This window comes from Peromyscus californicus, unplaced genomic scaffold (assembly GCF_007827085.1).
Source record: "Peromyscus californicus insignis strain IS unplaced genomic scaffold, ASM782708v3 Scaffold_7__1_contigs__length_154581171, whole genome shotgun sequence".
NCBI lineage: Eukaryota > Metazoa > Chordata > Mammalia > Rodentia > Cricetidae > Peromyscus > Peromyscus californicus.
The window spans coordinates 139,763,917-139,790,896 of NW_026294595.1; the positions used below are offsets into that span (position 1 = coordinate 139,763,917).

A 26,980-nucleotide genomic window follows, 5' to 3' on the forward strand; every position below is an offset into this window, starting at 1 on the left:
TCAGCAATGCCCCGTGAGCACATCTCCAGGGACAGGATCCCCCAGCTGCGAAGGCAGCATCTCCCATCTTCCCCTTCTTCTCCATCTCTTGCCTCTCTTCCCCTTCCTTTCCTTCCATTCTTTCCCCTTTTAAAAAGTATTTGTTTGTATTTTATGTGTATGAGTGTTTACCTGCATGTATGTCTGTGTATCATACATGCTTGGTGTCCATGGAGGCCAGAAGTGAGTGTTGGATCCTCTGAGACTGGAGTCACAGGCAGTTTGTGAACTGTCGTGTGGGTGCTGGGAACTGAACCCAGGTCCTCTGGAAGAGTAACCAGTGCTCTTAGCAGCTGATCCATCTATTCCACCTCATCCCCCTTTCGGAGGTAGGGTCTTGTTACACTGCTCAGGCTGCTCTGGAATTCCTGGACTCAAGGAGTTCTCCTGTCTCAGCCTCACAAGTGGCTGGGACTGTGGGCACATGCCACCACACTCCTTCTACTTTAGGACAGTTGCACTGATACAAAATTATTTTGATTTTTTTTTTCTTGAGACTGGGTTTCTCTGTGTAATAGCCCTGGCTATACTAGAACTCACTCTGTAGACCAGGCTAGCCTCAAACTCACAGAGATCTGCCTGCCTCTGCCTCCCGAGTGCTGGGATGAAAGGTGTATGCCACCATGCCCGGCCTGATTTTTTCTAGTTTTTAAACATTAGCTTATTGTATGAATGTGTGTGTGTGTGTGTGTGTGTGTGTGTGTGTGTGTGTGTGTGTGTGTGTGCGCGCGCGCGCACATGGGCATATCTGTACCATTAGTGCAATATGATGTCAGAAGACAACTTGTGGGAGTCAGTTCTCTCCTCCTACCGTGTGGGTCATGGGATGTGACAAGCGCCCTTCCCTGAGAAGCCGTCTTGCAGGCCTTTTCCCTTTCTTTCTCACACCCTCAGCACACAATGCAGCCAGAGCCCCCAATTTTTGCATGGAGACGCCGCAGTCCCATCGAGCCGATTGATTTTCTTAGGATCACCACGTTAACAATGGACTGTGTATTAAAATCATATTCATACCCTGTTCTGGGCAGTTTCCACATTGTGTGTCCTACTCCCTCACCGTTTGTGTGAGGTAGGCTCGTGGAGGTTCTCAGCTTACAGCAGAGGAGGGGCAGTGACGTGCTCAAGGTCACACGGACAGGAAGTACCAAGGATATCTGTTTGTGTATCTCCTTTGACCACTGTGAAGCCTAACCCTGTAGTCAGCATCCTGCTGGGTAATGCCCTCGGTCTGGGGCAAGCTTCTCTGGAATCCAGGTGGCATTGCTCACCCAGTGTCTCTGTCCCCTTCTGTGACTTTCCAGGTTTGGGGAAGCTGTGAATGGCAACCTGGTGGTGGGAACCCTGGCCTGGCCATCTCCATGGGTCATTGTCATCGGCTCTTTCTTCTCTACCTGTGGGGCTGGACTACAGAGCCTCACAGGGGCCCCACGCCTGCTCCAGGCCATCTCCCGGGATGGCATAGTGCCCTTCTTGCAGGTCAGTATGGCAGAGCTGCCCCACACAATAGACCAGTCATCTGGGCCCCTGCCCAGCAGACACTGAACCAGGGCCACCACCAGCCTTGAGTTTCCTCCTAGGTAATGCCCACAGGTGCACTAAAAAAGAAGGGACCTTATTTGGGATTTGGTCTGTGACCTGTGCCATCTCTGAACACTATCTGCTCTTAGAGGAAAAACAGATGGCTCTTCTCCAGCCTAGGGGGCAGTTGGGGACTCAGAGAGCCAGCGACAGGGCTAGAAAAGGCTGTCTTTTTCTGTGGTTCTTAAGAATAAATCCGTAGAGCACACAGACACATCTCACCTGTCCCTCAGGAGCCTCTTTCCCTATGGGAGTCATTTCAGTGTTACTGCATGAGGATGGCAGTGAGGGTGAGTGAGACAGAGAGAGCCTGCTGTTCCCCTGGGTTCCCTAGAGGGTACAGAATAGAGCCAGACATCTCTCCACCCCCGCTCCCTGGTTATAAGAGTCCTGCCTCTATTCCCCTGCTTCCCAAGACTGAAGGCGTCAGTCCCCCATGATGGCCGCTCTGTTCTTAGGTCTTTGGCCATGGCAAAGCCAATGGAGAGCCAACCTGGGCGCTGCTGCTGACTGCCTGCATCTGTGAGATTGGCATCCTCATCGCCTCCCTGGACGAGGTCGCCCCCATCCTTTCCATGTGCGTGCTAGGCCTGGGGCCCACCCATTGGCCCCATGAGCCTCTCTTCCTGGGTCCCTCTACCACCACCTTAACAACCCCAGGACGTTCCCCAGCGGCCGCAGAAGCCCCTCCCCTGTTGTGTAGATCTCACCCTCACACACTTGAGGGTGTCTATGAGGTTTGGCTTTTCATCATGACTTGGCCCTCTCCTCTCCTGCTCACCTCTCTTTCCTCTGTGTCCTGTTTTGCTTCAAGTCTCGGTCTCTCTTTCTGCGTGTCTCCCTGCCTCCGCCTCACCCGGAGTCTTGCATTCTAGGTTCTTCCTGATGTGTTACATGTTTGTGAACTTGGCCTGTGCGGTGCAGACATTGCTGAGGACGCCCAACTGGAGGCCACGCTTCCGATATTACCACTGGTGGGTGCCCATTTCCCCATCCCTTCCCGCAGAGCCCTCTCCTTAGCCCCACTCCGGATCTGAGGTCCTCAAACAGGGTGTCTCCTCCTCTCCAGCTTTTGTATCCAGACGGCTCAAGGAAGGTCGAAGAAAGGGGTCGTATGGTTACAAGCAGTAATGTGAGAGAGTCAGAAACAGCCTCAGTGACCATCTCTCCTTTGTCCACAATGCCCAACCTCTTACAGTATAGCAGGAAGGTCAGAGTCAGCAGGACTCAAAGCCATAGCCCGACTCTCCACTTCCTGCCTGGGAGAGCTTGGGCTGATGATGGGGCCTCTTTGAACCTCAGCTGCCTCAGCTGGGAAGTGGGCACAGTAGCCACACCCCCTCCTGGGTTTCTGATGAGCATGTTGGCCGGCAACACAGGGAGAATTCTCTTTTTGAAGGAGCTAAGGTCTCCTTACCATGTTCCTCTGTGGCTTTTCTTCTGTGATGGGAAGGACCATGCTCACTCCACAAAGAGAAAGTTGAGTTCACAGCAGGTGACTGGCCCATGGCCACCCATAAGACTATGAGATAATAGGCTTTCTTTTTAAAGACAGGGTTTCTCTGCGTCGCCCTGGTTGTCTCGGAACTAGCTCTATAGACCAGGCCTCAATCAAACTCAGAGAGATCCGCCTGCCTCTGCCTCCTGAGTGCTGGGATTAAAGGTGTGCGCCACCACTGCCCAGCAGGATAATGGACTTTCGTGGAAGCCACCTGATTTGGGTCTTAGGGCTCATTGCTGCTAACCTCTTTCTGGAAAGTCTGCTTCCAGTGTGTCCATGGACGGACCACTGTCTCAGAAACCATATGAGCCCATCTACTTGGAGCTGTCCAGCAGGGTCTAGGGACAGAGACTAGATGGGGTCGTGACTCTGGAGCCGGGTGGGGCATGGAGCAGTGTCCTGTCTATAGCTATTGTTTGTTTAGAAAGCCCCTGCCTGCATGGTGCTCAGGGCGACAATGGTGTGGCCTTTAGATCTAGATGGCCATGTCTTGCCCAGGCCTTGCCTGCCACCCTGCTCTTGCTGCCCAAGCCCAGGCATCACCACCAGCCCTGCAAAGGGTTCAGGGACTGGGTTCTCTTCATTTTCCAGGACCCTCTCCTTCCTGGGTATGAGCCTCTGCCTGGCTCTCATGTTCATCTGCTCCTGGTACTACGCACTGGTAGCCATGCTCATCGCCGGCCTCATCTATAAGTACATCGAGTACCGGGGGTAAGTGCCAAGAGGAGGCTAGGAAGGCCGAGGGAAGGGTGAGGGACACAAAAGGGTGAGGGCTGATTGGGTGATGGTCCAGGGCTGGAGTACAGGGAAGGGGTGATATGGGGTAGGTTTGGAGATGAGGCTGATGATGCCTTGAGAAACAGGCAAGAGAAGATCTAGATTTAGGAGTGATTTCAAAGGGACCGGTTTCAGCTTAACTAAGTCAGGACGGTGAGAGGGACATGGGAGATATGGCTGTGCCTGCGGGATGCTTCCCCCTGCCACTCCTGGATTTCCTGGGCTCATGTGACCCCCTTCCTGGTCCCCAGGGCAGAGAAGGAGTGGGGTGATGGGATCCGAGGCCTGTCTCTCAGTGCTGCTCGGTACGCTCTCTTGCGCCTGGAGGAAGGGCCTCCGCACACCAAGAACTGGAGGTGAGTGGTGAGAGCACCTGGGGGGGTTCAGGGTAAAGATGGCAAGGGAGCAGGCACCCCATTTGTCCCTCTGACTTTGTTTGGCTGAGTGGTACCTCTCTCCAACCCCACCGGACCTCTTCTCCACTAGGATGAACTGAGTCCCAGACATTTGTTCTCCAGATCTATTCACCATGTGTTTGTCTATTTGATCATTCCATTACTTGTGAAAAAAAATCTCAAACTCATGTTGTGTGGCCAGCTCCCCTCCTAGCTCTGGGGGTGCTGCCAGCTCACAGATCTGTGGAGGTGTACAGAGAGAGGGAGGCAGAAAGACAGTACTTCTGCAGAGTCTGCTCCCTTGCTTTGAGAGTGATAGGGTCTCACACAAACCCCCAGACTAGTGAGATCATTTCTACTGAAGATGAGGGGCCTAGGGCCTCTGGAATCGTCTTCTTCTTCTGCCCTTAGGTACAATAGCCCTTCCTAAGTGGCTATTGTGCACACCCAGCTTGACATCTGTCCCCTTGGTTCCACTGAGGGTTGGGTTGGAAGTCTGAATTATGGACATATTACTAACCTGGGGCTCCCAAGATACTGGGCTTGGTGTGTCTGTAAATTCTCATGTGGCCAGCATAGGGTCCAGCCCAGGACAGGTACTTGGTGAATACTATGCAAGTGATAGAGAGTTGGAGGAACGTGATGCTGAATGTATAAAGAAGTGTTGGGGAAATGGCTGGAGGGATGGATGGATAAGCTTATACACATATGGGAGTCTATCTGGGTGAATAGATGGATGTGTGAATGGATAGCGGGTGGGTGGATGTGTGGGTGAGCCAGTGAATAATGCCTGGTAGGTAAATTCATCTGGATATTGCTGGATGACTGAAAGATGAAATGGATGAGTGGGTGGTTGAATGGATAGATGAATGGGGTAGATGGAGAGATGGGTGGGTGGGTGGATGGATGGAGAGGTGTGGGAGATGGCTAGAGGGCTTACCGCTCAAGGAAATGGTTGCTGCGGCCCAGCAGGTTATGGTTGATGGGGCCCAGGTGTGGGGGCCTAGAGGACAAATGGGTTATGTTAGTTATATGGTGGAAGGGTGGGGTGGTTGGGAGGTGGGAGGTGGGTCACGTGAACCTGCACCCTCTTCAGGCCCCAGCTACTGGTGCTGGTGCGTGTGGACCAGGATCAGAACGTGGTACACCCCCAGCTGCTCTCCTTGACCTCCCAGCTCAAGGCAGGGAAGGGCCTGACCATTGTGGGCTCGGTCCTGGAGGGCACCTTTCTGGACAACCACCCTCAGGCTCAGCGGGCAGAGGAGGTGAGCAGAGGCCGGGTAGGGTGGGAAGCCAGGGTCTGAGGGGTCTGAAGTCAGTCTTTGCTCTGCTAGACTTGCCTTCAGTCCACCTTCGGGATCTCAAGGCACTTGGGAGTCTGTCTTCTCCTTAGAAGAGGAGCCTGAGGGTCAGAGGGTGAGCGAGTGCCTGAGAATTCCACTCACAGGAGCTGGGGAGATGACTCCGTGGATGAAGTCCTTGCTGTAATAAGCACAAGGACCCATGTAAAAGCCGGGCGCTGGGATGCACATCTGTAACTCAAGCGCTAAGGGTCAGGGGTGGAGACAAGAGGATCCCTGGAGCTCATTGGCCAGCATGGCTAGCCAATCAGTGAGCTCCATGCTTAATGAGTGACCCCCAAAAGTAAGGTGGGGAGTGGTTAAAGGGGGACAGCTGATGTTAACCCCTGACCTCCATCCCTGTGTGTGCACACACACAATTCAGCCTACAGAACCTAGAAGGGCCCATTTTATGGATAGGGAAACTGAGGCTTAGGGATCAGGTTACCTCTTGTCAGAAACTACTCTTTCTTCTGGAGGGGTAAATCTTTTCAAATCTTTCAAGGTGTTTTAAAATTCAAGCAAAGCAAAACCAAAACCAAAACCAACCAATCAAAAAATTAAACAAAACAAAAACAAATTCAAAGCTCTTCTAGGAGGAAGCCAAGGCCCAGAGAGGGCTGGCAGCTTTCTGAAGTCACAAGGCTGGCTGAAGTCTAGCCAGGATTTGCACATGCCCCTGGCTCTGGGTCACCTGCTTTTGTCACATCCACAAAGGAGCATACGCAGCCACTGTGAATGGGGCAGCTGAGTGGGCATGGACAGCATGACAAGTGTCTAGAACCCAGTGGGTTGAGGAGGAAGCAGGCTCTACCTCAGACTCAGGCCTATCTTCCCTCAGGGCTGTAGCTGGGAGAGAGAACAGGGGGCCTAGGGAGGCAAGGTGAGACAGGGAGGGGCACCTCTAATGGCTTGTGACAGTTTCTGTTTCTGCCTCACTGGGCCGTTCACACCAATCCATCAAGACTCAGAGCTGGAGGCCCCAACTGGTCAGGACAACTCAACGTGGACTGGCCGAGAGCATGCTGGGTACCAGGCACAAGGCTGGGCACAGGGCAGAGCAAGAGACCAAGTGCTAGCCACAGGCCACAGGCCACACACGGAGGCTCCAACCCCATTCGGCGCTGTTGAGCGCTTTGCTGGGTTAATAAGGACAGTACAACAGGACCCATTAGGGCTCTGGTACAGGGCAGTGTCCTGAGCCCTTTCATGAATCAAGCTGTGTAATTCTCCTGATTCCTAAGTGGAACTGCACCCCATGGGACGATATGAGTAGAGGTTAGGTGACTTGCTCGAGGCCACAGCCGGGAGGTGGCGGAGATGGGAATTAGCCTCTATTTGTTAGACATCAGGTCAGTGGTTGAGGGCAGAGTGGTTAAAATGAGCCTCCTGGCTCTTGAATTGCCACTCACGTTAGCAGCTTGTCCTTAAGCGAGTCTTAATTTCTCTTAGCCTCGATTTCCTCATTGATAAAATGGGAGTAATGAGAACCCTTCCCCCAGCGCAGATTAAATGTGCACAGAAAATGCCTATCGTTTTTGTTAAGAATAAATCATTACATTGTGTGGCCACGCAGGACAGCCTGGCTTAACTGTGGTCTAGGTGGAGGGTGGTCTCTGGAGAGGGTGGCATCTGAGTCGAGGGAGGCAGGCTTTAATGGATGATGGGTCAGGAGCACGTGGGATGGAGGTGGAGAGTGTGCAGAGCAAAGGACGCGTTAGAGCAACAGCAGGGTGTGAGGGGGGGTGGGTGGGTCATCGTGATGAGCAGGAATAGGGACCCAAAGGTGATGGGGTGCCGGTTTGGGTCCTAGAGTGAGTCAGATAAGATCATAGCTGAGGTTTGGGAAGATAGATGCAGAAAGGGCCAGAGACAGGGAGGGAGAGGTGAAAAGATGGGAGGGAGGCTGTGAGCCCCAGCCCAGAGTGTCCGCGAGGCTGGCCCTTATCAACATGCTCCCCCACCCCCACCCCACAGTCTATCAGGCGCCTGATGGAGGCTGAGAAGGTGAAGGGCTTCTGCCAGGTCGTCATCTCCTCTAACCTGCGTGATGGCGTGTCCCACCTGATCCAGTCTGGGGGCCTCGGCGGCCTGCAACACAACACTGTGCTAGTGGGATGGCCTCGAAACTGGCGGCAAAAGGAGGATCACCAGACATGGCGGAACTTCATCGGTACTGATGCGGTGGGCTCAGAGATGAAGGGCTGGCCCGGGGTTGCATTGCTTCTGAGCGTGGGCGTGGGTTCAACACATGCATTGATATCACATGTTGGCTTCTATGTCAGGCTCTGGGATGAAGACAGGGCAGGGCAGGGCAGGGTGAGAGCTGCAGTTTGAGAGCCACTGTGGTCAAGGGTCTGTGTCTCGGCTCTGGCCTTTCCTACATGTGTCTGACCAACATTTATAGAATACATTTTGTGTGCCAGGCAAGGCGAGACTTTCTCTAGTGCTCTCATGTCCCTGAGCACTGGGCACTGTCATCTGCATGTTGGTGTGAGACTGAGACATAGAGACAGTGAGGATTTTGCCTGGGTCACACAGCTGGGAAGTAAGTCATGTTTGAAACAGCCAGAGGCCACCCATGGTGCGTTTTGTTGTTGTTGTTTTTGTTTTGTTTTGTTTTTTGAGACAGGGTTCCTCTGTATAACCCTAGCCGTTCTGGAACTCCTTTTGTACACCAGGCCTCACAGAGATCCACCTGTCTCTGCCTCCCAAGTGCTGAGATTAAAGGCATGCACCACCACTGCCCAGCTCCCTGATGGGTTCTTAATCAATCAAGGCATAAGCTGGGGAGAAGTCTCAGTGTGTAAAGTGCTGATCGTGAAAGCGTGAGCCCAGGGTTTGATCCTGGAATCCAGAGGTCTCCGGTGTTGAGGAGGCAGAGACAGGAGACCCCCTGAGATTCAGCTGCCCGCCAGTCTAGCCTACTCTGTGAGCTCTAGCCCAGTCAGGTCAGGCCGAGAGTCCCATCTCCAGCAGGCAAGCAGACAGAGAGCTGCAAAAACCAATGAAAAACTCCAAAAAGGCAGACGGCTCTTGAGGGACGGGGAAGGAGGCCTGAGGCTGATGTCTGCCTTCCAGAAACATCTACACATGTGGCCCACATGAACCTCATATACACACACAACAGGTTGGGAAACTGAGACCAGGAGAGACTGAAGTACTACAGTCAAATAGTCAGTAGATGATGAGGCCCAGTAGATGCTGGTGTCCTGATTACCAGAGTCCAAACCAAGGCCAGATAGAGCGTGGTGGGTGCTGGGTACCAGGAGATCTTGTGGCTTTATCTGGGCACAGGAAGATTGGTCACTGTTGCCCTCTGGTCCTTTTTTTTTTGGCCTTTCCAAGAACTGGTCCGGGAAACCACAGCTGGCCACCTGGCCCTGCTGGTCACCAAGAATGTTTCCATGTTTCCTGGGAACCCTGAGCGCTTCTCCGAGGGCAGCATTGATGTGTGGTGGATCGTGCATGATGGGGGCATGCTCATGCTCCTGCCCTTCCTGCTGCGTCATCACAAGGTTCGTGTGCAAGTATGTCTGTGGTGTGGGGAGGGTGTGTGTGCATGCAGGCACATACGTGGGGAAGCTCGGGCTCTGGCCCGCCTCCACACTTGCCCTTCCTGGGGGCTCTGATCATCTCCCTTATCAGGGGTGTGAGGAACTGATGTCTCACCCTGGCAAGTATACTGCTACAAAGAAGGGTGTTTATACAGGGAAGTGGTACCTTAGCGGAGGCGCTCAGACCTGAGCAGGAGAGTCTGCAGATAGAGACTTGGTGGGAAGAGCCCGTGGGAAGGGTGAGGGGGTGGGCACTTTGGCCACGGGTCTTCTCACAGCCTCTGGATGGACCTTTCTGGATTGCCTTTGATCCTTGCAGGTCTGGAGAAAATGTAAGATGCGGATCTTCACTGTGGCCCAGATGGACGACAACAGCATCCAGATGAAGAAAGACCTGACCACATTTCTGTACCACTTACGCATTACGGCAGAGGTGGAGGTGGTGGAGATGGTGAGTCCCCAGAAGCCCCTGAAGTTCTGGAGGTCCCACCAGCGGCTCTTTCCTATTGGCCCCAGCACCAATTAGGGCTCCTCTGATACCCATCAGCAGATGATGCAGGTTGCCTTCCCCTGTGACCACCCCTTAGCTTCTTACATGTCATCCAAGAGTTCATCCAGCTAGCCTTCTCTTACAGAGTAGCTGCATGTTAAAGAGCGCTCACTCTATGGCAGACCGCTGTGTGCACTTGGCAAGTAGGCACTCTCATGGCCTCCAGTGAGATACACACATTAGACATTTTCATGCCCAACTAGAATGTTGAGACACAGAACGGTTCAGTGTTTGACTGCACAGTACAGTGAGTAGCAGAGTCAGGATTCAAACCCATGCAGGCTGCTGCCTGGCCTGCTCCTGGTGGGTATTCGGTCCCACATCTCTCTCTCCACCTCCCCAGTGTATCCATGTGTCCTGTTGTGTTCACGAACCTACCCAGGTAGTCATTCACTGGTCACTCCATTCACCTAGGTATGTGTTCATTCATCTCTGTTCTTTCCACAAACTTCTTCCCCTTCTTCCTTCACTCAGGTAATTAATTAATCGGCTCATTCATCACTTCACCATTTACATCCTTGGTTCTGTGTTGGGTGCACAGGGAACCAGCTGCCTGCTTTCCCAGGCCAGGGCCCTGTGTGCACAGTTCCTTGCCTCCCGCAACCTTGGTGCTAGGACATGTGATAGGAAGGTGCAGGCTGGTGCCAGGGGGAGCTCCTGTCTCCCACCTTGGCCTTCCTGAGTTCGAAGCTCCGGCTTTCCTCCCTGTCCACAGCACGAGAGTGACATCTCAGCGTATACCTATGAGAAGACATTGGTAATGGAACAACGCTCTCAGATTCTCAAACAGATGCACCTAACCAAGAATGAGCGGGAGCGGGAGGTAAGGGCCCCTTGGTGGGGCTCTCAGAGCCACAAACTGCTTCAGACCATGAGGTTGCACAGGTGTGAGAAGTTCTGGTCTGTCATCCCTGGCCATCAGCTCCTCTAACTTCACCTTAGTAACCCTTGTCTGCCATCACCTCCCGACACCCTGCTCCCCTGCAGTGGGACTACATGCGACTGCTGCATCTTCCCAGCCCCCCTCACAGGGACTTTGGCATTGAGACAGACTTTCTTCTCTGTAGGAGACTTCTAGGCCCGAGGGAGAATAGTGGATGCTAAATATGTATGGATGACGAGCTCTCAGGGGGTGTGGGCTGCCAGTGTGGGAGACAAGGGTTCATGTAACAGACTCTCAGGGTGGGTAACTGATGTGTATTTAAAGACATGGATGTTGGGTAGGAGGCAGGGGCAAGCCTCCTAGGGTATGAGTGAAGGGCTTTCAGGAGTAGTGGTGCTGAGCACCGCATGGGGTAAGATCTTTTAGGTTTCAGTCACTGGTCTTCTGGAGCATGGATAAAAGACCCACCCCAGGGAGTGGAGTCCCTGGGGGAAGTGAGGGATGATACCCAGGGCTGTGAACAGAGGAGCTCCTAGAAGTGGGTGTTAGGTTGTTTGGGCAATGAGTGGCAGATCACGTAGGCAAGGGTGAAGAACCATGATTATGGGTCTTCCAGGTGAGGAGAATCTGTTTTTCAGAATGTGGTTGATAGGTGCTCAGGGAAGTGAGCGATGGCCCTTGAAGGATGGGGGTGCCACCCAGGCTGATAGTGGAAGTGATAAAAAATGGCATCCTCTGGGCAGCCAGAGTGATGTGGGAGCATCGTGCTAGGCTCAAGCCTTGCTGTGCCAGGTGTTAGCCTGCTGGTTGTTGATGGCAGGAAGGTCTGAGCTCTGGAGAGCAGAAGCCAGGTCGGCAATGCATAGGTGTTTGGTCCTGAGAAACCGTACTGTTTTCAGTGTGTGCACCTCGGGAATGTGTGTAACCTGGATGAGCACCAGCTGTAGTAATGGCTCTTGGCAGGGCGTGGGCGGTGACCCCCAGCAGAGCTGGCATCAACCTATGTCACTCCCTAGATCCAGAGCATCACAGATGAGTCTCGGGGCTCCATTCGGAGGAAGAATCCAGCCAACACTCGGCTCCGCCTCAATGTTCCCGAAGAGACAGGCGGCGACAGTGAGGAGAAGCCAGAAGAGGAGGTGAGTGACTGGGGTGGCTTGGCTCTGTCACGTGGGAGCAGAACCTCTGGCCACCAGAAGAGTCACCTGCTGAACAATCACCCCTCCTTCAGGTGCAGCTGATCCATGACCAGAGTGCTCCCAGCTGCCCCAGCAGCTCACCATCTCCAGGGGAGGAGCCTGAGGGGGAGGGGGAGACAGACCCAGAGAAGGTGCATCTTACCTGGACCAAGGACAAGTCAGTGGCGGAGAAGAATAAAGGCCCCAGTCCCGTCTCCACCGAGGGCATCAAGGACTTCTTCAGCATGAAGCCGTACGGGCCTAGGGGCTGAAACTTGGGGTGGGGTGGGCCTGAAGGTCTTGTTGACTACGGCAGAGCAAAGGAGCAGGAGGGCATTCTTCTGGCAGTCTGATGATCCAGGGCAGGACTTGCCTTGGTTTCCCCAGTTCGAGACTTACAGGACTGGGCTAGATTGTTAAGCACCAGGACCAACTCCCAAGGGCAGGTGTGGAAAAGGAGAAGGTGGTGGGGGCTGTGAGAGCAGGCCACGCTCAGCCAGGGCGGACGATGGTGGGCTCAGGGGCAGCCGCCTTTTCCTGACCCCTCTCTTTTTCTTTCTCTCTTTGCTTCTCTTTGTGTTTCCTGAAGTGAGTGGGAAAGCCTGTAAGTGCGCCACCATTTTTCCATCTTCTCTCCTAGGTCTCTAGGGTCCCTACTCCACGGAACCCTCAAGGGGTGTCCCTGGCCTCTGGGGCCTCTAAATGGCCCAGCTTGGAGAGATCTGGGGTTGGGGGAGGTCCCAGGCTGGCAAGCACCAGGCTGGGCAGTCCGACTCAGGCTGGGAGGGTGAGCAGACTTAGCTCTCCCTGGCCTGGGCTAACGCCCTTGCCTCTCTCCTTTCTTCTGCAGGAACCAGTCCAACGTGCGGCGCATGCACACGGCTGTGCGGCTGAACGAGGTCATCGTGAATAAATCCCGGGATGCCAAGCTGGTTTTGCTCAACATGCCCGGGCCTCCCCGCAACCGCAATGGTGATGAAAACTGTATCCTGGACTTAAGTTAGGGGGAAGAGGGAGGTTGTTGGCCAAGTACGTGTGTCCTCTCGCCTGGAATGAAAACAGCAGAGCAGGGTCAGCACTGGAAAGGCACGGGGGCTCTGGGAAGGCGCAGGCTCTGTCTCCTTGACCAGCTCTCAGACATGGAGTTCCTGGAGGTCCTCACTGAGCAACTGGACCGGGTGATGCTGGTCCGCGGTGGCGGCCGCGAGGTCATCACCATCTACTCCTGAGGGCCAGGACCTGTCACGCCGGCCCGAGCGCGCCCGGCCCCGCGGCCCCGGAGCCCTCGCCGCGCCAACCCGCCGCTGTCACCGTTTACATAAGACCCTGTGCCCGTGCCCTGGCCCCTTTTCCCGCTGCCTGCAGCCCGGAGGCCGTGCCCATCGGGGCTGACTCGAGGGCGGCCCGTGGGCCCCTTTTCTGAGCCCGGCCTCGCCCCGTCGGAGCAGACGCTGCAATAAAGGTGGCGAGGTGGCGTGGAGAAGAGCGGAACCGCGGTCCTGGGCCGGGCAGCCCCGGGCCCGTCCCTCCCCACGCCCCGCCGCGTCCCCCCCCGGGACCCTGGTCGCCGAGCCTGGGCACCGGCCGGCCGCGCTATACATAGTGTACAGGAGACATCGCGTGTATTTTTAATGTCCCCATATTTCTTTTAACTAGAAGCGCAACGGACTCCTCGCCACGGCCGCGCTCTCGCTGCTGCGGGCGCCCAGGGAGGCGGAAGCCGGGGGAGCCAGGTTTCCCTGCGCGCTGGAGCGGAGAGCCAAGTGCTTTGAGGCCTGCGCTCTCCTCTCCCTTCCCTGTCCACGCCCTGGGCTTCCCTCTCTTCCCTCCAGTTCTTGGCAAATACAGGTGAGACGGCGGCCGGCTTCGGTGGATGCGAGCTTTCTGGCGGCCAGGAGAGCGAGGGGTCGCCCCTCCAAGGGGAGAAACCGAGGCCCGCGCCCACCGAGGAAGCCCCGCCCGGTGCCTTCGCGGAGGAGCAGGCGTCTCTCCTCTGTTGGCTTGCTGCCTGCTCCCCATGTCCCGTGGCTCCTCGCCAAAGACTGAATTCGTGGAGCTGGAAGGCACCCCCTGCCCAGTTTCCTCCCTGGGACAGGCGAGGGCCGAGGGGCCAATGCCAGTCTAGACCGACTCACCAGGAGGCCCGGGCAACCTCTGATGTTCCCTCCCTTGGTCCCCATCTGCAGGTCCTGCCTGGGGACCCGGCTGCCTACTGAGTGCTCTGGAGCTGGGCCTTGCTGCCTAGCAGCAGGTCCTTAGCTACGTCTCCCAGACACCAGGTCCTGGAGTAGGGCTCGAGTCACGTGGGCTCCGTTGTTCCTCGCGCTTCTCTGCCCTCTTCTGACTTGGACCCAAGGCCTTTGGCTTCCCTAACTCGTCCTTGGCGCTTCCGCTCCACCAGCCCCACCTGTGGGGAGGTGCCCTCAGCCCTTAGAAAGGCGTTTGGCCGTTCCCTTCCCCTAGGGCACGTTACTAAGGGGACAAGGCACTGCATGCTCCTTTAAGCGCCCTCTGGGACTGGGTACAGTGCCTCCAGCCCCAGGGCCCTGGCCTGCGCACCTAGTTAGACATCCTGCCCTCCAGGGCTGGGGCCACTAGCTGACCTCACCACCTCCTTTCCCTTGAGCCCAAAGCAGAGAGCTGCAGCTGGTACCATCTAGACAAGATCAGGTGTGGCCAGTGGCAGGGCTGGAGGTCCGCTCTGGCTGCTGGGCCCAAGGGCCCTCTGAGATTTGATGGGGACTGGATATTCATTCTTCCAGGCAGTAGCCATTAAGTTGCAAGTGTAGAACCCAGGGCCCGTCATCCTTCAAGACTACCCTCCCTTGCCATGGTCTTGCCTTTTGGGGCCAGAGAGGGGCTGCGCCAAAAGGGAGGAGGCTGTACCAACACCAATTAGGGAACCAAAGTTGCACTACCTGGGCCCAGACTCTCTGGTTGGCAAGAGCAAAGTTTCCGTTGATGAAAACAAACACCCCACAACAAAACCCCAAGTTTTCTGTGCTCCATGTGCAATATTTGTTATGAACCTTGTGTCGTTCAAGTCACCTTTATAATCACTGTAGCTAGATGTTCCATGTCCACCCAGGTGACTTTTACTGAGTGCAATATTTCAATAGCCTGGTAGTGAGAGCGAGCGTTGCTTTTGTTTCAGCCGACCTATGTGCAGGGCAATGCAATGCAGTCCAAAACCCTTGTAAATAGGAGAGGTTGCAAGCCAAATCAAGAGTATTTATCGTTATTACTATTATTATTAGGCCTGCCTTTAATTTTAGTGTTTTGGTATTTCGCATCCTGCCTCGGTATTGATCTTGTGTTCTTTGTGCCAATATGCAAAGGAGAGGGTCGGTTCTTTCCTTTACTGTTGAATGCTCCCATTTAATGCTTTAAGGCTTTTACTGTGTTAATTTTTTTAGATACCTGTCTGCACACAATGCAATAAAAATAATTTTATTACACCCTTGATAGCCTAAGGGGTACGGTTTGGACACTTCAGGATGAAGTCAAATCCACTGTCAAGAGAGATTTTTTTTTCTTTTTTTTTTTTTGAGTGGTCATGGAGCCCAGGCTGCCTTGGGACTTGGCTATGTAGCCAAGGCTGATCTGGAACTGCCAATCCTCTCGCCTCTACCTTTTAAATGCTAGGGGTTTTATATGTGGGCCCCCATATCCAGTTAGAACAGGACTCAGGTGGGAAACTGTCCTCTCTGCTCACAGAAGTGAATACACCAGCTTTGGGGCCCTGTGCCTGAGCCAGGAGGTGCTTCCTAGAGGTCAGGTCATATGGTATTCTCCGGGAGGCAGTGAGTCTCTAGGGGAAGCTTGGGACACTGATGCCAAGTGTATTAAAGGCTCTTCAAGGCTTTCAGGTTCTGACTACAGAACTGCCAAACTCCTGCACCATGGGCAGCAACAGAGATGAAAGCAAAAGAGGAATGCCCCTGCCTCAACCACCATCCATAAAGGCTCCTCACCATGGCTTCCTTCCCTATAGTAAGTTTTGAACACACTTGCTGATATGCTGTCTCTACTAGAAGCAGATGCAGAGGAGGACAGGCCTTGACACCAGGCTTCTGCTCTGTGCCATTCCTAACGCTTCTCACTAGGTGGGCAGCACACTGAGCTTCAAGCTGGTGCAGAGATATGACGGCCTCTCTTGGGGGAAGTGCTCTGCAAAGTGCTGCAGATACACCCAAGAAAGATAAGCACAGGTCTGACTTTCTTATTTTAATTAAAAAGTAATTATTTCATTTTATCAACAACACAAGAGTTCCAAAGGGGGGGGGAACCCACCATTTAACACGAACAGATCAGAACATAAACTGCTGCCATTTGGGGACCTTGGATTTTGAAACTGGTTTGCTCAGGCCCTGGCAAGGGACCCAGCTGGAGCTACCACTTGCTTGCCTTGCCAGGCCCTCCTCTCCCCCAGATTTGATCCACAGGGTTCTAATGAGCAGTCTTTCCCAAAGGAAAAGGTGCACTCCTTTGGCTCCATTCAAGGTGGCAGCCAGAGCCCTCCAAGTGTCCAAGTGCCCTCTGTCTCAGAAGTTATGAATGCTGTCTGAGGACATCTCCAGCTCCCACAGTCCCACATCAAATGGTCCCTACCTATTGCTCATCAGAAAGGGAACAGGGGTCTGGAGGAACACAAAAGCCTGGGGCTCAGAATAAACCACTGGAAACATGGTGTCCAGTGCCAGAGTCTGGAGCTGCCCTCTCAGTGCTTACCGACCAGGTGCTGCTGGACAGAAAGGTGTTGACTAACGCTGTGGGGAGCGGTGGGTCCCAGTCACAGTTCATGTCAAAGTGCTGAGTGAGCCGCTCATTCATCTGGAGACCCTCCAAGAAAATGGAAAACTACAAAACCAAACCAACCCCCAAGGGACCATTCTGACGCAGGCACAGGAGTCCTCTCTTCTGTGACTGCCATGCCACTCTTCCCAGTTCCGAGTAGCCAATCTGAGTCCTTGAGTGGAGTTCCGTTCTCTGATGGGACAGTGATGACATTGCCTGCCGAGGCCAACCTGATCCTCTGTGAGCCAGGCAGCTCAGTTCTAGCTCATGTGTGGAGGTGGAAACAAAGGCTGTGACCACTGACTCCACAAATGGTGCTCCAAACTGGGGCAGCCAGGGTTTGGCTTCTTCCTGCTTTCCTTCAAATCCACCAAGCAGGGACCAGAGCAACCCCATCAGACAAAAGCTGAGCCTAGACTCCAGGGACACTTATTTTCTCCCCAAACAAAAGATACAGCTCCGAGAGCAGTCTAAGTTCTGATTCTGTTAAGTGGTAAGCAACAGCCGCAGGAAGGAGCGGAGCGAGAAACTTAGGATATCTGATGTCGACCCCTCCGGAGAGTGTGAACACCACTTCCAAACATCTCTACTTAGGATGAAGTGGGAGGGAAAGGGACTAAGGACAGTGGACCGCTGGCGCCTCAGTAATGCCTCTGGTAAGAGCCCATGGGGGCCTGGGGCCGCCCCACCTGTGCTGCAGTCTGGCTAACCAGGTGGGAGAGGGCAGGGCCACTCTGGATCAGGGTGTCCAGAGCCTTCTGTACACTTGGATTGTCAAAGTTAATACCTGTGGAAGATACAGACCTCTGGCTAGCCATGTTGCTGGCAGGTGCCAGGCGACTGGAAGGCTGACCAAAGAGCCCTTGGGAAGGAGCCCCAGGCCTGGGGCCCATGTTCCGAGCAGACCCTGCCTGTCCCACAATGTTTGGAGGCTGATTTCCTGAGGCCTGTGGTCTTTGCTGAGGCTGGCTGTTTGCTGCTGTGGAAAAATTCTGGTTCTGGGAGGTTCCGGCAGCAACTGAGGGGGATGCAGAGCTGCTGGTGGCCGCAACCGTGCCACTATTGAAGAGGCTGAGGATTTTGGCCTGAAGCTCTTGCTGGGAGGTGGGGGGTGCGGCTGGAGTGGGTGTAGCAGAGGGGAGCACTTGGCCGCTCTGAAGCGGTTGGGAACTTGCTTGTGTCTTCAGCGAGGTACCCGAGGCCGCCCCGAGTGGCTGGCGGGAAATCGGGCCTGGAAGACAGAAGAGGGAGGCATCTGGTTGAGAGTGCCCCCTAAGGGCAGGAGGCTGGGCAGCCAAAGGAAGAATAGCAATCATACATCACAACAATCATACAGTACAGACAATAACATCAAATTCCAAAAGGGCCATCTCAGGATATGGACTGTTTCACAGAAAGCAGCCCAGTGCCCCAGAAAATTGCTTGAAAAAAGGGATAAATAAATAAACAAGGGCCATCCATCATGGCTTCCAGGGTGCCAACAATACTAGTTTACCCCCCACCAGCCCAACTCCAGGGAGCAGAGCTCAGCAGTGAATCTAGAGCATCATTAACAGCATCATCAGCGTGCACGGCCTGTGGGAGAAGCCAATGGATGGCTCATTTCCCTTACCCACCCGAGAACCCTGGGCATGCCACCCTCCCACCAGAGCACAGGATGAGAGAAATGCAGAGTGAGAACTTCACCTCGGCCCTGCCACGTAGCTCACCAGGCAGAGAGTCGGCGCTGCTCCTCAGGAGCCGCTCCTTCCGCTCCCGCAGGTAGTTGATGATCTTGTCTGTTTCCTCGGCAGTGAGGTATCTGTTGTCTGCCAGGAGGTTGATGAGGCTCTGGATGGCTGGAGGGTGCCCCCCACGACCTCCCTCCTCAGGGCCTCCACGATCTCTTTCCTGGAGAATGGCTTCATTAGCCATCTTGGCTGCCTGTCGGGCAATCTCCTCCCGTTCCTTCTCCCGACGGTTATTCTTGTAGCGCTCATAATTTCTGGCCACCAGCACCATGGCATCTGCCTGGGGCATGTTGCGATGCTCTGTGGGAGGGAACGACACAAGTTATTTTCTCCCATGACAGATCCAAGTGCCCACTGCTGCACTGTGCCAAGCCTTCCTTGTTCTCGAAGCAGAGAAACACTTCAATGGCAAGAAGCCTTGAGCCTACAGTGAGGTGGGCCAGGGGACAGAGCAGGGCTCTTCAGTGTGGGACATCCCCTCTACAGAGCTATTTCTTCAGGGAGATTCCTGGATCACAGGCCTGTGGTAAAAACCAAAGGAGCACAAGAGCCTCCCACAGAGTCACACAGACCACATGGGGAGCGGCCCTGCAGTCTCTAGACAGCAGCAGGAGGCCAAAGAAGCCCGTCAAGCCTGGTTCCTCGCTGTGCTCCTCAGGGCAGCCACCACTGCTTTCAAGTTCATCAGTTCAAAAGTCATGGACTAAGATCCAATTGTAACCCAAATAACCACCTCTTCTCAATGGTGCAAGAGTCTGGCAGAGTGGTGAGGACACTTCTTGGAACCTTACATAAACACCCTCACACAAACTAAGGATTGCTCCTCAGAGATTCTAACAGACCCTGTGACTAGGGGTGTGACAGCCAGGCCAACAGAGACCCTGGGCAGGGTGGAAAGGGGAACTAGGCTTTAAGAGCATGGGTGGCTGAGCCTCAATGCTTGGGCACTCCAAGTTACTTTGAAGGACGATTTGAAGGATCCTGTCTGTCCTCTCTGGAGGACCAGAGCCGCCTCCATCCTCATAACCCCTTTACTTGCTTCTCCAGCACACTGACTGACAGTCTGTCGCCAGGAGCTGCATTTCAGGTAGCAGACGCCTAAGCCAGACTTCACTGGGAACCAGGTGTGCACATCTTTTCCAACAGTCCCTTCAGTGATGTCACACTGGTGGCTGGAGATGGGACACAGTGAGAACACTGACACCATGGAAATCAGTGAATGCTACAAATCACCTGCCTCTACATCAGAACTGGCTGTTGAACAGCTTGCAGGCAGGTCCAGAACAGTATCAGAGAGCATCAAGGAAAATATGATGACCAAAGTCTCCTGGGCAGCACAAGAAGGGTTTGCCACACTGGAGCTGAAACACCTCAGCCGTTCCCCCAAACCCACTTCTCACAAGCAGGGCACAGAATCACTGGGGTGGGGACTATCTCTGGGAATGTGGACCACTTGGGCCTCCGTACCTTGTGGAGTTCCAAACATGATGTTGACTGTGCACGAGCGGTGAATCTGGTGCTGCTGGGTGATGACAATGGCAAAGGGAGACCCTCCTCGGCTGACGTCCTCCAGTGCTTGTGAGAGCGACACCTCGGTGTTGAGGAAGATCAGGTCCACAACCATGCCGAGGTCTCGTACCTTCCGCCCCACAGACTCAGCATAATCTCTGTAAGAACAAACAGGATCCCTGTGAGCACTCCCTAGTCACATCTCAATCTGCACCCTGCTGGACCTCAGCCATCGGTGTCTCCTTCTCAGAACTCAGACTCTAGCCCAGCTGGTGTTAGGCTTCTAGAATGTTTTGGGTTTTTTTGTTTGTTTGTTTTTTGAGACAGAGTTTCTCTGTGAAGCAATCCTGGAACTCGCTCTGTAGACCAGGCTGGCCTCGAACTCACAGATATACGTCTGCCTCTCGAAGTCCTGGGATTAAAGGCGTGCGCGACACCAATTCTAGAATGGTTTTAAGTTGCCTATGGGCACACAAGGAGATTGCCAGTTAGTATTTCACACACATCCCTCCATCTCATTTACCTGCTAAAGCTGACTACTACTGGACACTCTGTTTCTGTTCACAAGTTTTGCTATTAGTCCCAACCAGCCTGTTCAGACCTTGGGAATTCCGTTTCCGGCACTTTATTTTGGAAAACAAGCCTCATGGAGAATAACTCTCACTGAGTTTACCTCAACAAACTGTTTCCAGAGGACTAGTCCACAAATTAACCACAGGGAATTGTAAAAAAAGGCGTATTAGAAGAAATGTGAGCCATTTCACATGAGTCTTTAAACCTCAAGACATAGCGCAAACACTTCCATCAGCAAAGATCTGGTCTGCTAAGGACCTCAGCTTCATAGCTAACTACTCTGGACCATAAAGTTAATGGCTTCAGTATGAAGTGACACTAGAAAAAGCATCACCAGCTTCACTTCGATGCCCGAGTCATCAGTCTCACTTAAAGAAATCCATCTTCACCTTCGTTCTCATGCCATTCAGATGTTAATCATGGAAAAGATCTCATCAGAAAGAATGAAGGGGCACTGAGCACGGGCAGACCTTCTTCTTCTGGTGAAGGCTGTCGTTCCTTCCATGTATGATGTGTTGTCAGCAGTGGGACCACACCCCCAACACTGGGGACTCTGAGCACTCTGTAGGGCCTACTAGGTAAGAGTGCATCCTGGGAGCTTCCCAACAGAAGCCACAGGACAGGGGCATGGTTCCAGACAGCAAAATGCCCAGGTCCTCCAGACTTGCCACTTCTGCCTTCAGGTCTCAGTAATGGAGCGGTCAGGGTGGCTCTCCAGTGGGTCTTTGGCTGTCTTTTAATCCCCAAGGCTGGGCTGTTTCTCAGGGGTCAAACCTCCATGATTTTTCCATTATTTGCTGTCTACCCGTAAGTGCTCATGACAACAACAGCATGAGGATGTCGCCAAGAGATGTGACACAACCACCTTTTCGACCTTTTGCTAAGATAGCTTTCATAATTTTGCTAAGTTTTCAAACTTTATCTTCTCTTCCTATTTATCTATCTACTGAAGTTCCAAGCCGTCTCTGGTAATTGACACATCTTCCCCTCAAAACCCTTCAGCTATTGAACACAGCACCCACTAATGAGCTTATTCACACAGATGACTTCTGAGCCACTCCTTAGAGATGGTCCACTGAGGGCTCCCCTGGGAGAAAACACATGTGTTTCTGTTTTTTTCCATCTGGTCTTTAGAAGAAACCACCTTATCTCAAGCAGCAGCCATGTTGTATCATAAAAAACTGTGAAAGCATCTAACTTGGAGGGGCTTCCTAAAACTTTTTGTAGTTTATCTTCTACCAGTTTACTTATTACACTTCAAACACTTTTATTTTATGTGTTTAAGTGTCTTGTCTGCATGTATGTCTGTGCACCATGTACCTGGTGGTGTCCTGGAAGGCCAGAAGAGGACACTGGATTCTCTGGGACTGTAATTAAAGAGGGCTGTCGGCTGCCATGTGCATGCTGGGAATTGAACCCCGGTCCTCTGGAAGGGCAGCCAGAGTGTACTGAACCACTGAGCCACCTCTCCAGCCCTTCTCCTACCACTTTAATGAATAAACAGTTCTAACCAAAATTTTTTTAACCAAATTCTTTCTGATCGCTTTCTAAATTTGGCTTTGCTACAGTTCACAGGAACTACTTGGGGGAGATCCTTGGAACCCATGAAGCTCTAGTGAAACAGATCCTCAGGGGCTAACTTGTGGTTATGCAGACCAGTGTCCCTCCCCACTGCTGCCGGAGTACTTAGGGCACTCTTCATTCTGACGTCCCCAGGATCTCTTGCAAACAGGCTTTGCTCTGTCAAGCTCTTGAGTGGTGACTCTCATCACCATCCTCCTTTTGTTCTGCCTCTTCAGTGGAACGCAGCATGGACCACAGGTTCTGGACCAGACTCCTTTCCTTTTTCTGTCTCTTCTTGGTCTTCAGCCTCATCACTGCGGACTGTCACACACAAGAAACCGGGACCCTTTCTTCACAGCCTTCTTTACTCATCTCCCCTCTAAGCGCCATGTTCAGCCCTCTTTCTGATGCAGCAGAACCTTTGTCCTCTGACCCACAGGTTCCCCATCAGTCCACCATGCCAACAGTCCAGGCTTAGCAGCCACAGCGTTCATCAATATCATGTTTGGTGACTAAAAAGTCTGCCAGAGACTCTAGGCCTGTAGGCTGAAGATGGATGCCCCAACGTTGCACAGGCACTTCGGATGACTGTCCAGGCAGCCTGATGTCTCTGTCATTGCCAGAATTTTGGAATTTGCTTACAATGCACTTCCTGTTTACTTAGGTAATATTATATCCTTCTGGGGTCTTTGATACAGTTGAAGACTAGATAGTTACAGTTTTCCTTAGTTATGATAAAAGGTAAATTAGATATGAAGCTTTAGACTCAAAAAAATATAGGATAGATAATTTTCTTTAATTTTGTCAAATACAAACAGACTAGATATTGTAACTAAATTCTTACTTGATAACTGTTTTGTTGTATGTAATTTTACTATGTTAAAATGAAAACCTTCCTTTTGATTAGCTAGAAAGGGAAGTGCTGTGGTATGGTCTTTCTATACACTGTGAGTATGTGTTGCTACCACTGGTTAATAAAGAAGCTGTCCTGGCCTATGGCAAGACAGGAAGACAGCCAGGTGGGAAAATCCAAGAGAGATACAGGAAGAAGAAAGGCAGGGTCAGAGCAGATACGCTCCAGTTGCCCAAGAAACAAGACGTGTAAGTATTGGTAAGCCACTGGCCATGTGGCGATACACAGATTCATAAAATGGGCTGACTTAAGATGCACGAGCTAGCAATAAGCCTGAGCCATAGGCCAAACAGGTTGTAATTAATATTAAGCCTCTGACTGGTTATTTGGGTGCCCGCAGGCAGGGAGAAAAACTTCTGTCTACAGTGACTGAAGTCATTTCTCAGCAACCAGATATGGAGAAGAGAAACCAACACCAAACTGGGCAATCATGAAGTACCTTACACTAGCAGGCAGAGCCTGCATGGAAATTCGGATCCTAGACTTGGTAATAAAGCCAAGGTTCCTGATGAAGCTGGCCTTGGGTCAGATCTTGTTCATTGAGATGAAATTTGTGTGCAGCTCCTTTCCAGGTTCTAGTTCACCAAGACCTGTCAAGCTTTCCTATCTCCTTTTGTCCAGAGCATCTGATGAACTTGCTTGAATAGACAGTATTAATGATCAATGATATTTACTGGTCAGTTTCTGCCTGGAAGGCAGAAATCTCAACTTCTTTCTCTTCCACCAGTAGGGTCTCCTTATATATATTGGCTGCACATGCTGTATATACTACACAGGTCCTGCAGTGCGGCAGTCCCGGGATTCTGAAGTATGTGTATGCATCTCAAAACAGGATCTTACCATATAGCCCAGGCTAGCCCTGAACTTGAAGCAATTCTACCTCTACTCTGAAATGCTGAGACTATAGGCATGCCTCACTATGACCAGCTGATACCTTTCTTCTGATTCTCTAGTCTAAAACCAACTGCTTCCTAAGACCTGCTGTACTTCTCATCCCTTGGGGAGGCTGCATGGGAACACAATGGAAAGAGAGCCTGGGTTCTGATGCTAGAAATGTGTTTGCATTTCAGTTACAGCATTTATTTGTGAAGTTGTGAAGCCACGAGCAAGTCCTTTATCTCTTAAGCAAACTCAGCTTTTTTCTTCTGAAGCTGGTGGATCAGGAACATGACTCCAACTTAAACCCCTGACCTTTTCCTGGCCCAAGACTCATTTATATATATACTTTTTTTTGTTACCTTCCTCACTAGGTTGTGAGAGCTATAGGCAGATGGGACTAACTGATTGCTTATTACTACCGTAACCCAATACCTAGCCCTCTCCTCACTCACTCCTCACCTACCTACCCCTTGCTGAATGACATACATACAATTACAGTGATGATAAAAACTATTTATGAAAATCACCCAGGGGGTCGTATGGGTAAAGCACTCAGGGGGTCATATAGGGTAGGTGCTCAGAAAATGGTGGCTATTTATCTGGCATCTAGACAAAGCAAGACAACCCAAAGCCTGTGAACTTTTGTCTGATGGCTGGTGTCTTAACACAGACTTTCCTAGCCACTACACCTTTGAAATGAGCTTTTGTAACTGCAAACGGCTAGAAAATACACAGATTTACAAACTACATGGGGACACAGAACTCAGCTATGGCAAATGTGGTCACCTAACACTTGAGGAAGGCCAAGCTTCATTCTATGCAAGACTGTCCCTTGCATAAGTGGGGGAGATGTATTACTTTTCTTGACTAGACTATATTCCCATTCTCACTCTTAGTTCATGCGGTTCTAAGGGCTGATCTCATCTCTAAATCTATGGCATATAACCCAGCCCTAGTACATGACAATATTCTGGGCCCCTGTCCAAAGTGACCAAGTCAGAGACAGGAGCTAGAGTAAGCCAGCCTAGTCTCACAGGAACACCTAGGACCTCTGAAGACTCCTTGGCGAGAAGGCTGGGGAAATGGCTTAGCAGTTGAAGATAGCAGTAGTTCTAGGTTCAGTAAGAGGCCCTTTCTCCATTTCTCTCTCTTTCTTTTTAGTTTTTATGAGACAGGGTTTCTCTGGGTAGTCTGGCTGTCCTGGAATTCATTCTGTAGACCAGGTAAGCCTTGAACTCACAAAGATCCACCTGCCTCTGCCCCTTGGGTGCTGGGATTAAAGGCGTGCTAAGAGGCCCCTTCTCAAAGGAACAAGGCTGTCCTCTGGCTTCTGCAGCACCCAAACACATACATATACATATACACTGAGAGAAAGAAAGACAAAGACAGAGAGACAGACAGACACAGATAGACACAGACACACAAACCAGGAAAACAAAGCTTTGTCTTCAGCAGGTTTGCTAAGCTAAGAAGACACCTGTCTAGTGGAGTGCTAAGCAACCCCTCCATTTTTCTGACCCTTTTCCACACCAAGGAGAACCAAGCACTGGTTCTTACTTAGTCTGTTTGTTGACCACAATAACAGAGCAGTCCACAGGCCTCTCAGCATCAAAGCGTCGCTGGATCTCCTCAAAATACTGACGATAAAGCTCCTCTCTACGTCGTTCCTCACGTTTCAAACGCTCTGCAAGATACCAGCAGGGAAAATGGAAGTAAGGTCTGTCCTTCCATAATGTAACTAAGACATTCTGAATGAATCCTCATGTATATCTCTCAAAATTAACCATTTTTACTATTTTCTACTATCTTATTTTTTAAAGATTTATTTATTATGTATACAGTGTTCTGCCTGCAGGCCAGAAGAGGGCGCCAGATCTCGTTACAGATGGTTGTGAGTCACCATGTGGTTGCTGGGAATTGAACTCAGGACCTCTGAGCCATCTCTCCAGCCCCCTACTATTTTATTATATCCATCAAGATGAAACCATGGGTGACAGACCACAGTCACTGTAATGCTTTATATGATTCTACTACTAAACCAATCCCAAGAAAGGCTGTTAACTATGTAAAAAAAGGTGGATTAGCCAATGTGGTGACTCATGCCTGTAGAATCCCAGCACTTGGAAGATTGAGGTAGGAGGACTGTTGAGTTCAAAGTCTGCATGGCTTACACACTGAGCTGCAGGCCAGCAAAGACTACTTTGTTTAAAAAAAAAAAAAATTAAAAATAGAAAGAAAGAAAGAAAGAAAAAAGTTGGACAAAATAGTATATGACAGGGAGGTGAAGGCAGGTTTGGGCTATAACAGACTGTCTCAAAACCAAAACGTAAATCAGCCATTGTCTATTTCTCTGAATACCTTCCCCATACTGGTTGGGTTATTCTTTTAACTTCTGCCCACTTGGCAGGTATATTTCATTACTATTCCAATGTGAATTTTTGTGGACTTTCTTTGAACAAACAAACCAACCGGAGCGCATTTTTAAAATGCCCAGTGCTGGTCAAATGGGCAAGAGTGCGTACACTCCAGAATACCTCTTAACTGACCAGTACGGAAACAAAGAGAAAAATTTGAAGACAGAGCTGAGAAACCTAGGTTCTAAAAAATAACACACACGCTTGTCTTTACCTAAAAGAGAAGCTGTTAGGTAAGAACGACAGAGACACACAAAACCCCACACCATACGTGTGGTCAGTTACCTGCAAAACAAGCAAAAGGGCAGTAAGTCTCAGAGTCCTCACCTGGCATCCTCTGCTCCTTCTCATTGCTGGACTTTCTCATTTCCTGTGGGATGGCTAACCTACAGGATGGTGCTAATTTGCATTTCAATATCAACATTAACATTTGTGGGTTGCCTGGCTGGGTCACTAAGCCCTGAGTGTGGAGGTGCTGGTGTCCATGAATGACTCTCCCCCAGTAATGGGAACACACACTGCTGCGACTTCACCTTTTGCCCGAGGGCCTCTTCCATCAAAGCTGTCTCTGTACCGGTCCAAGTAAGAGTCATCCTTTCTCCGGTAATAGTCATCCATCCTCAGATAGCGGTCGTAAGAGCCTTCTCTCCTGAAAAGTTAAGGACAATTTCTCAAGTTACAACTCTGTCCTATCTTGCAAAAATCAGATGCAAAGAATACTTCAAAACCAAAGTCCCTCCAAGGCAGTCACAGGATTTTGGGATACAGGTTTGTATGTAGGACCTGTTTATTGTCTCTGGGGCT

At 51.7% G+C, this 26,980-nt stretch overlaps 2 protein-coding genes across 6 annotated transcripts in view; one reads left to right on the forward strand and one right to left on the reverse strand.

Annotated features, from left to right (window-relative positions):
* The window catches only part of Slc12a5 (solute carrier family 12 member 5), a 39,188-nt gene extending 23,927 nt beyond the window's left edge, over positions 1 to 15,261 (forward strand). For 3 of the 4 annotated variants that reach the window (XM_052724766.1, XM_052724768.1, XM_052724769.1), the window contains 15 exons: positions 1,341 to 1,515; positions 2,076 to 2,194; positions 2,493 to 2,591; positions 3,710 to 3,829; positions 4,147 to 4,251; positions 5,387 to 5,555; positions 7,608 to 7,803; positions 8,979 to 9,148; positions 9,507 to 9,638; positions 10,453 to 10,560; positions 11,637 to 11,759; positions 11,852 to 12,051; positions 12,388 to 12,402; positions 12,649 to 12,782; positions 12,936 to 15,261. In XM_052724766.1, the coding sequence (XP_052580726.1) occupies positions 1,341 to 1,515; positions 2,076 to 2,194; positions 2,493 to 2,591; positions 3,710 to 3,829; positions 4,147 to 4,251; positions 5,387 to 5,555; positions 7,608 to 7,803; positions 8,979 to 9,148; positions 9,507 to 9,638; positions 10,453 to 10,560; positions 11,637 to 11,759; positions 11,852 to 12,051; positions 12,388 to 12,402; positions 12,649 to 12,782; positions 12,936 to 13,027 (1,957 nt within the window). In that variant the 3' untranslated portion in view covers positions 13,028 to 15,261. The remainder of the gene's footprint in view (positions 1 to 1,340; positions 1,516 to 2,075; positions 2,195 to 2,492; positions 2,592 to 3,709; positions 3,830 to 4,146; positions 4,252 to 5,386; positions 5,556 to 7,607; positions 7,804 to 8,978; positions 9,149 to 9,506; positions 9,639 to 10,452; positions 10,561 to 11,636; positions 11,760 to 11,851; positions 12,052 to 12,387; positions 12,403 to 12,648; positions 12,783 to 12,935) is intronic. The other variant, XM_052724767.1, reaches the window with a different exon arrangement.
* A 749-nt stretch (positions 15,262 to 16,010) lies between these two features.
* The window catches only part of Ncoa5 (nuclear receptor coactivator 5), a 36,086-nt gene continuing 25,116 nt past the window's right edge, over positions 16,011 to 26,980 (reverse strand). The window contains exons 4-8 of one of the 2 annotated variants that reach the window (XM_052724774.1): positions 26,710 to 26,825; positions 25,320 to 25,446; positions 19,793 to 19,992; positions 18,305 to 18,625; positions 16,011 to 17,826 (exon numbers count right to left, since the gene is read on the reverse strand). In XM_052724774.1, coding sequence (XP_052580734.1) covers positions 17,237 to 17,826; positions 18,305 to 18,625; positions 19,793 to 19,992; positions 25,320 to 25,446; positions 26,710 to 26,825 — 1,354 coding nt within the window. In that variant the 3' untranslated portion in view covers positions 16,011 to 17,236. Of the gene's footprint in view, positions 17,827 to 18,281; positions 18,626 to 19,792; positions 19,993 to 25,319; positions 25,447 to 26,709; positions 26,826 to 26,980 lie in introns of both variants that reach the window. The other variant, XM_052724775.1, reaches the window with a different exon arrangement.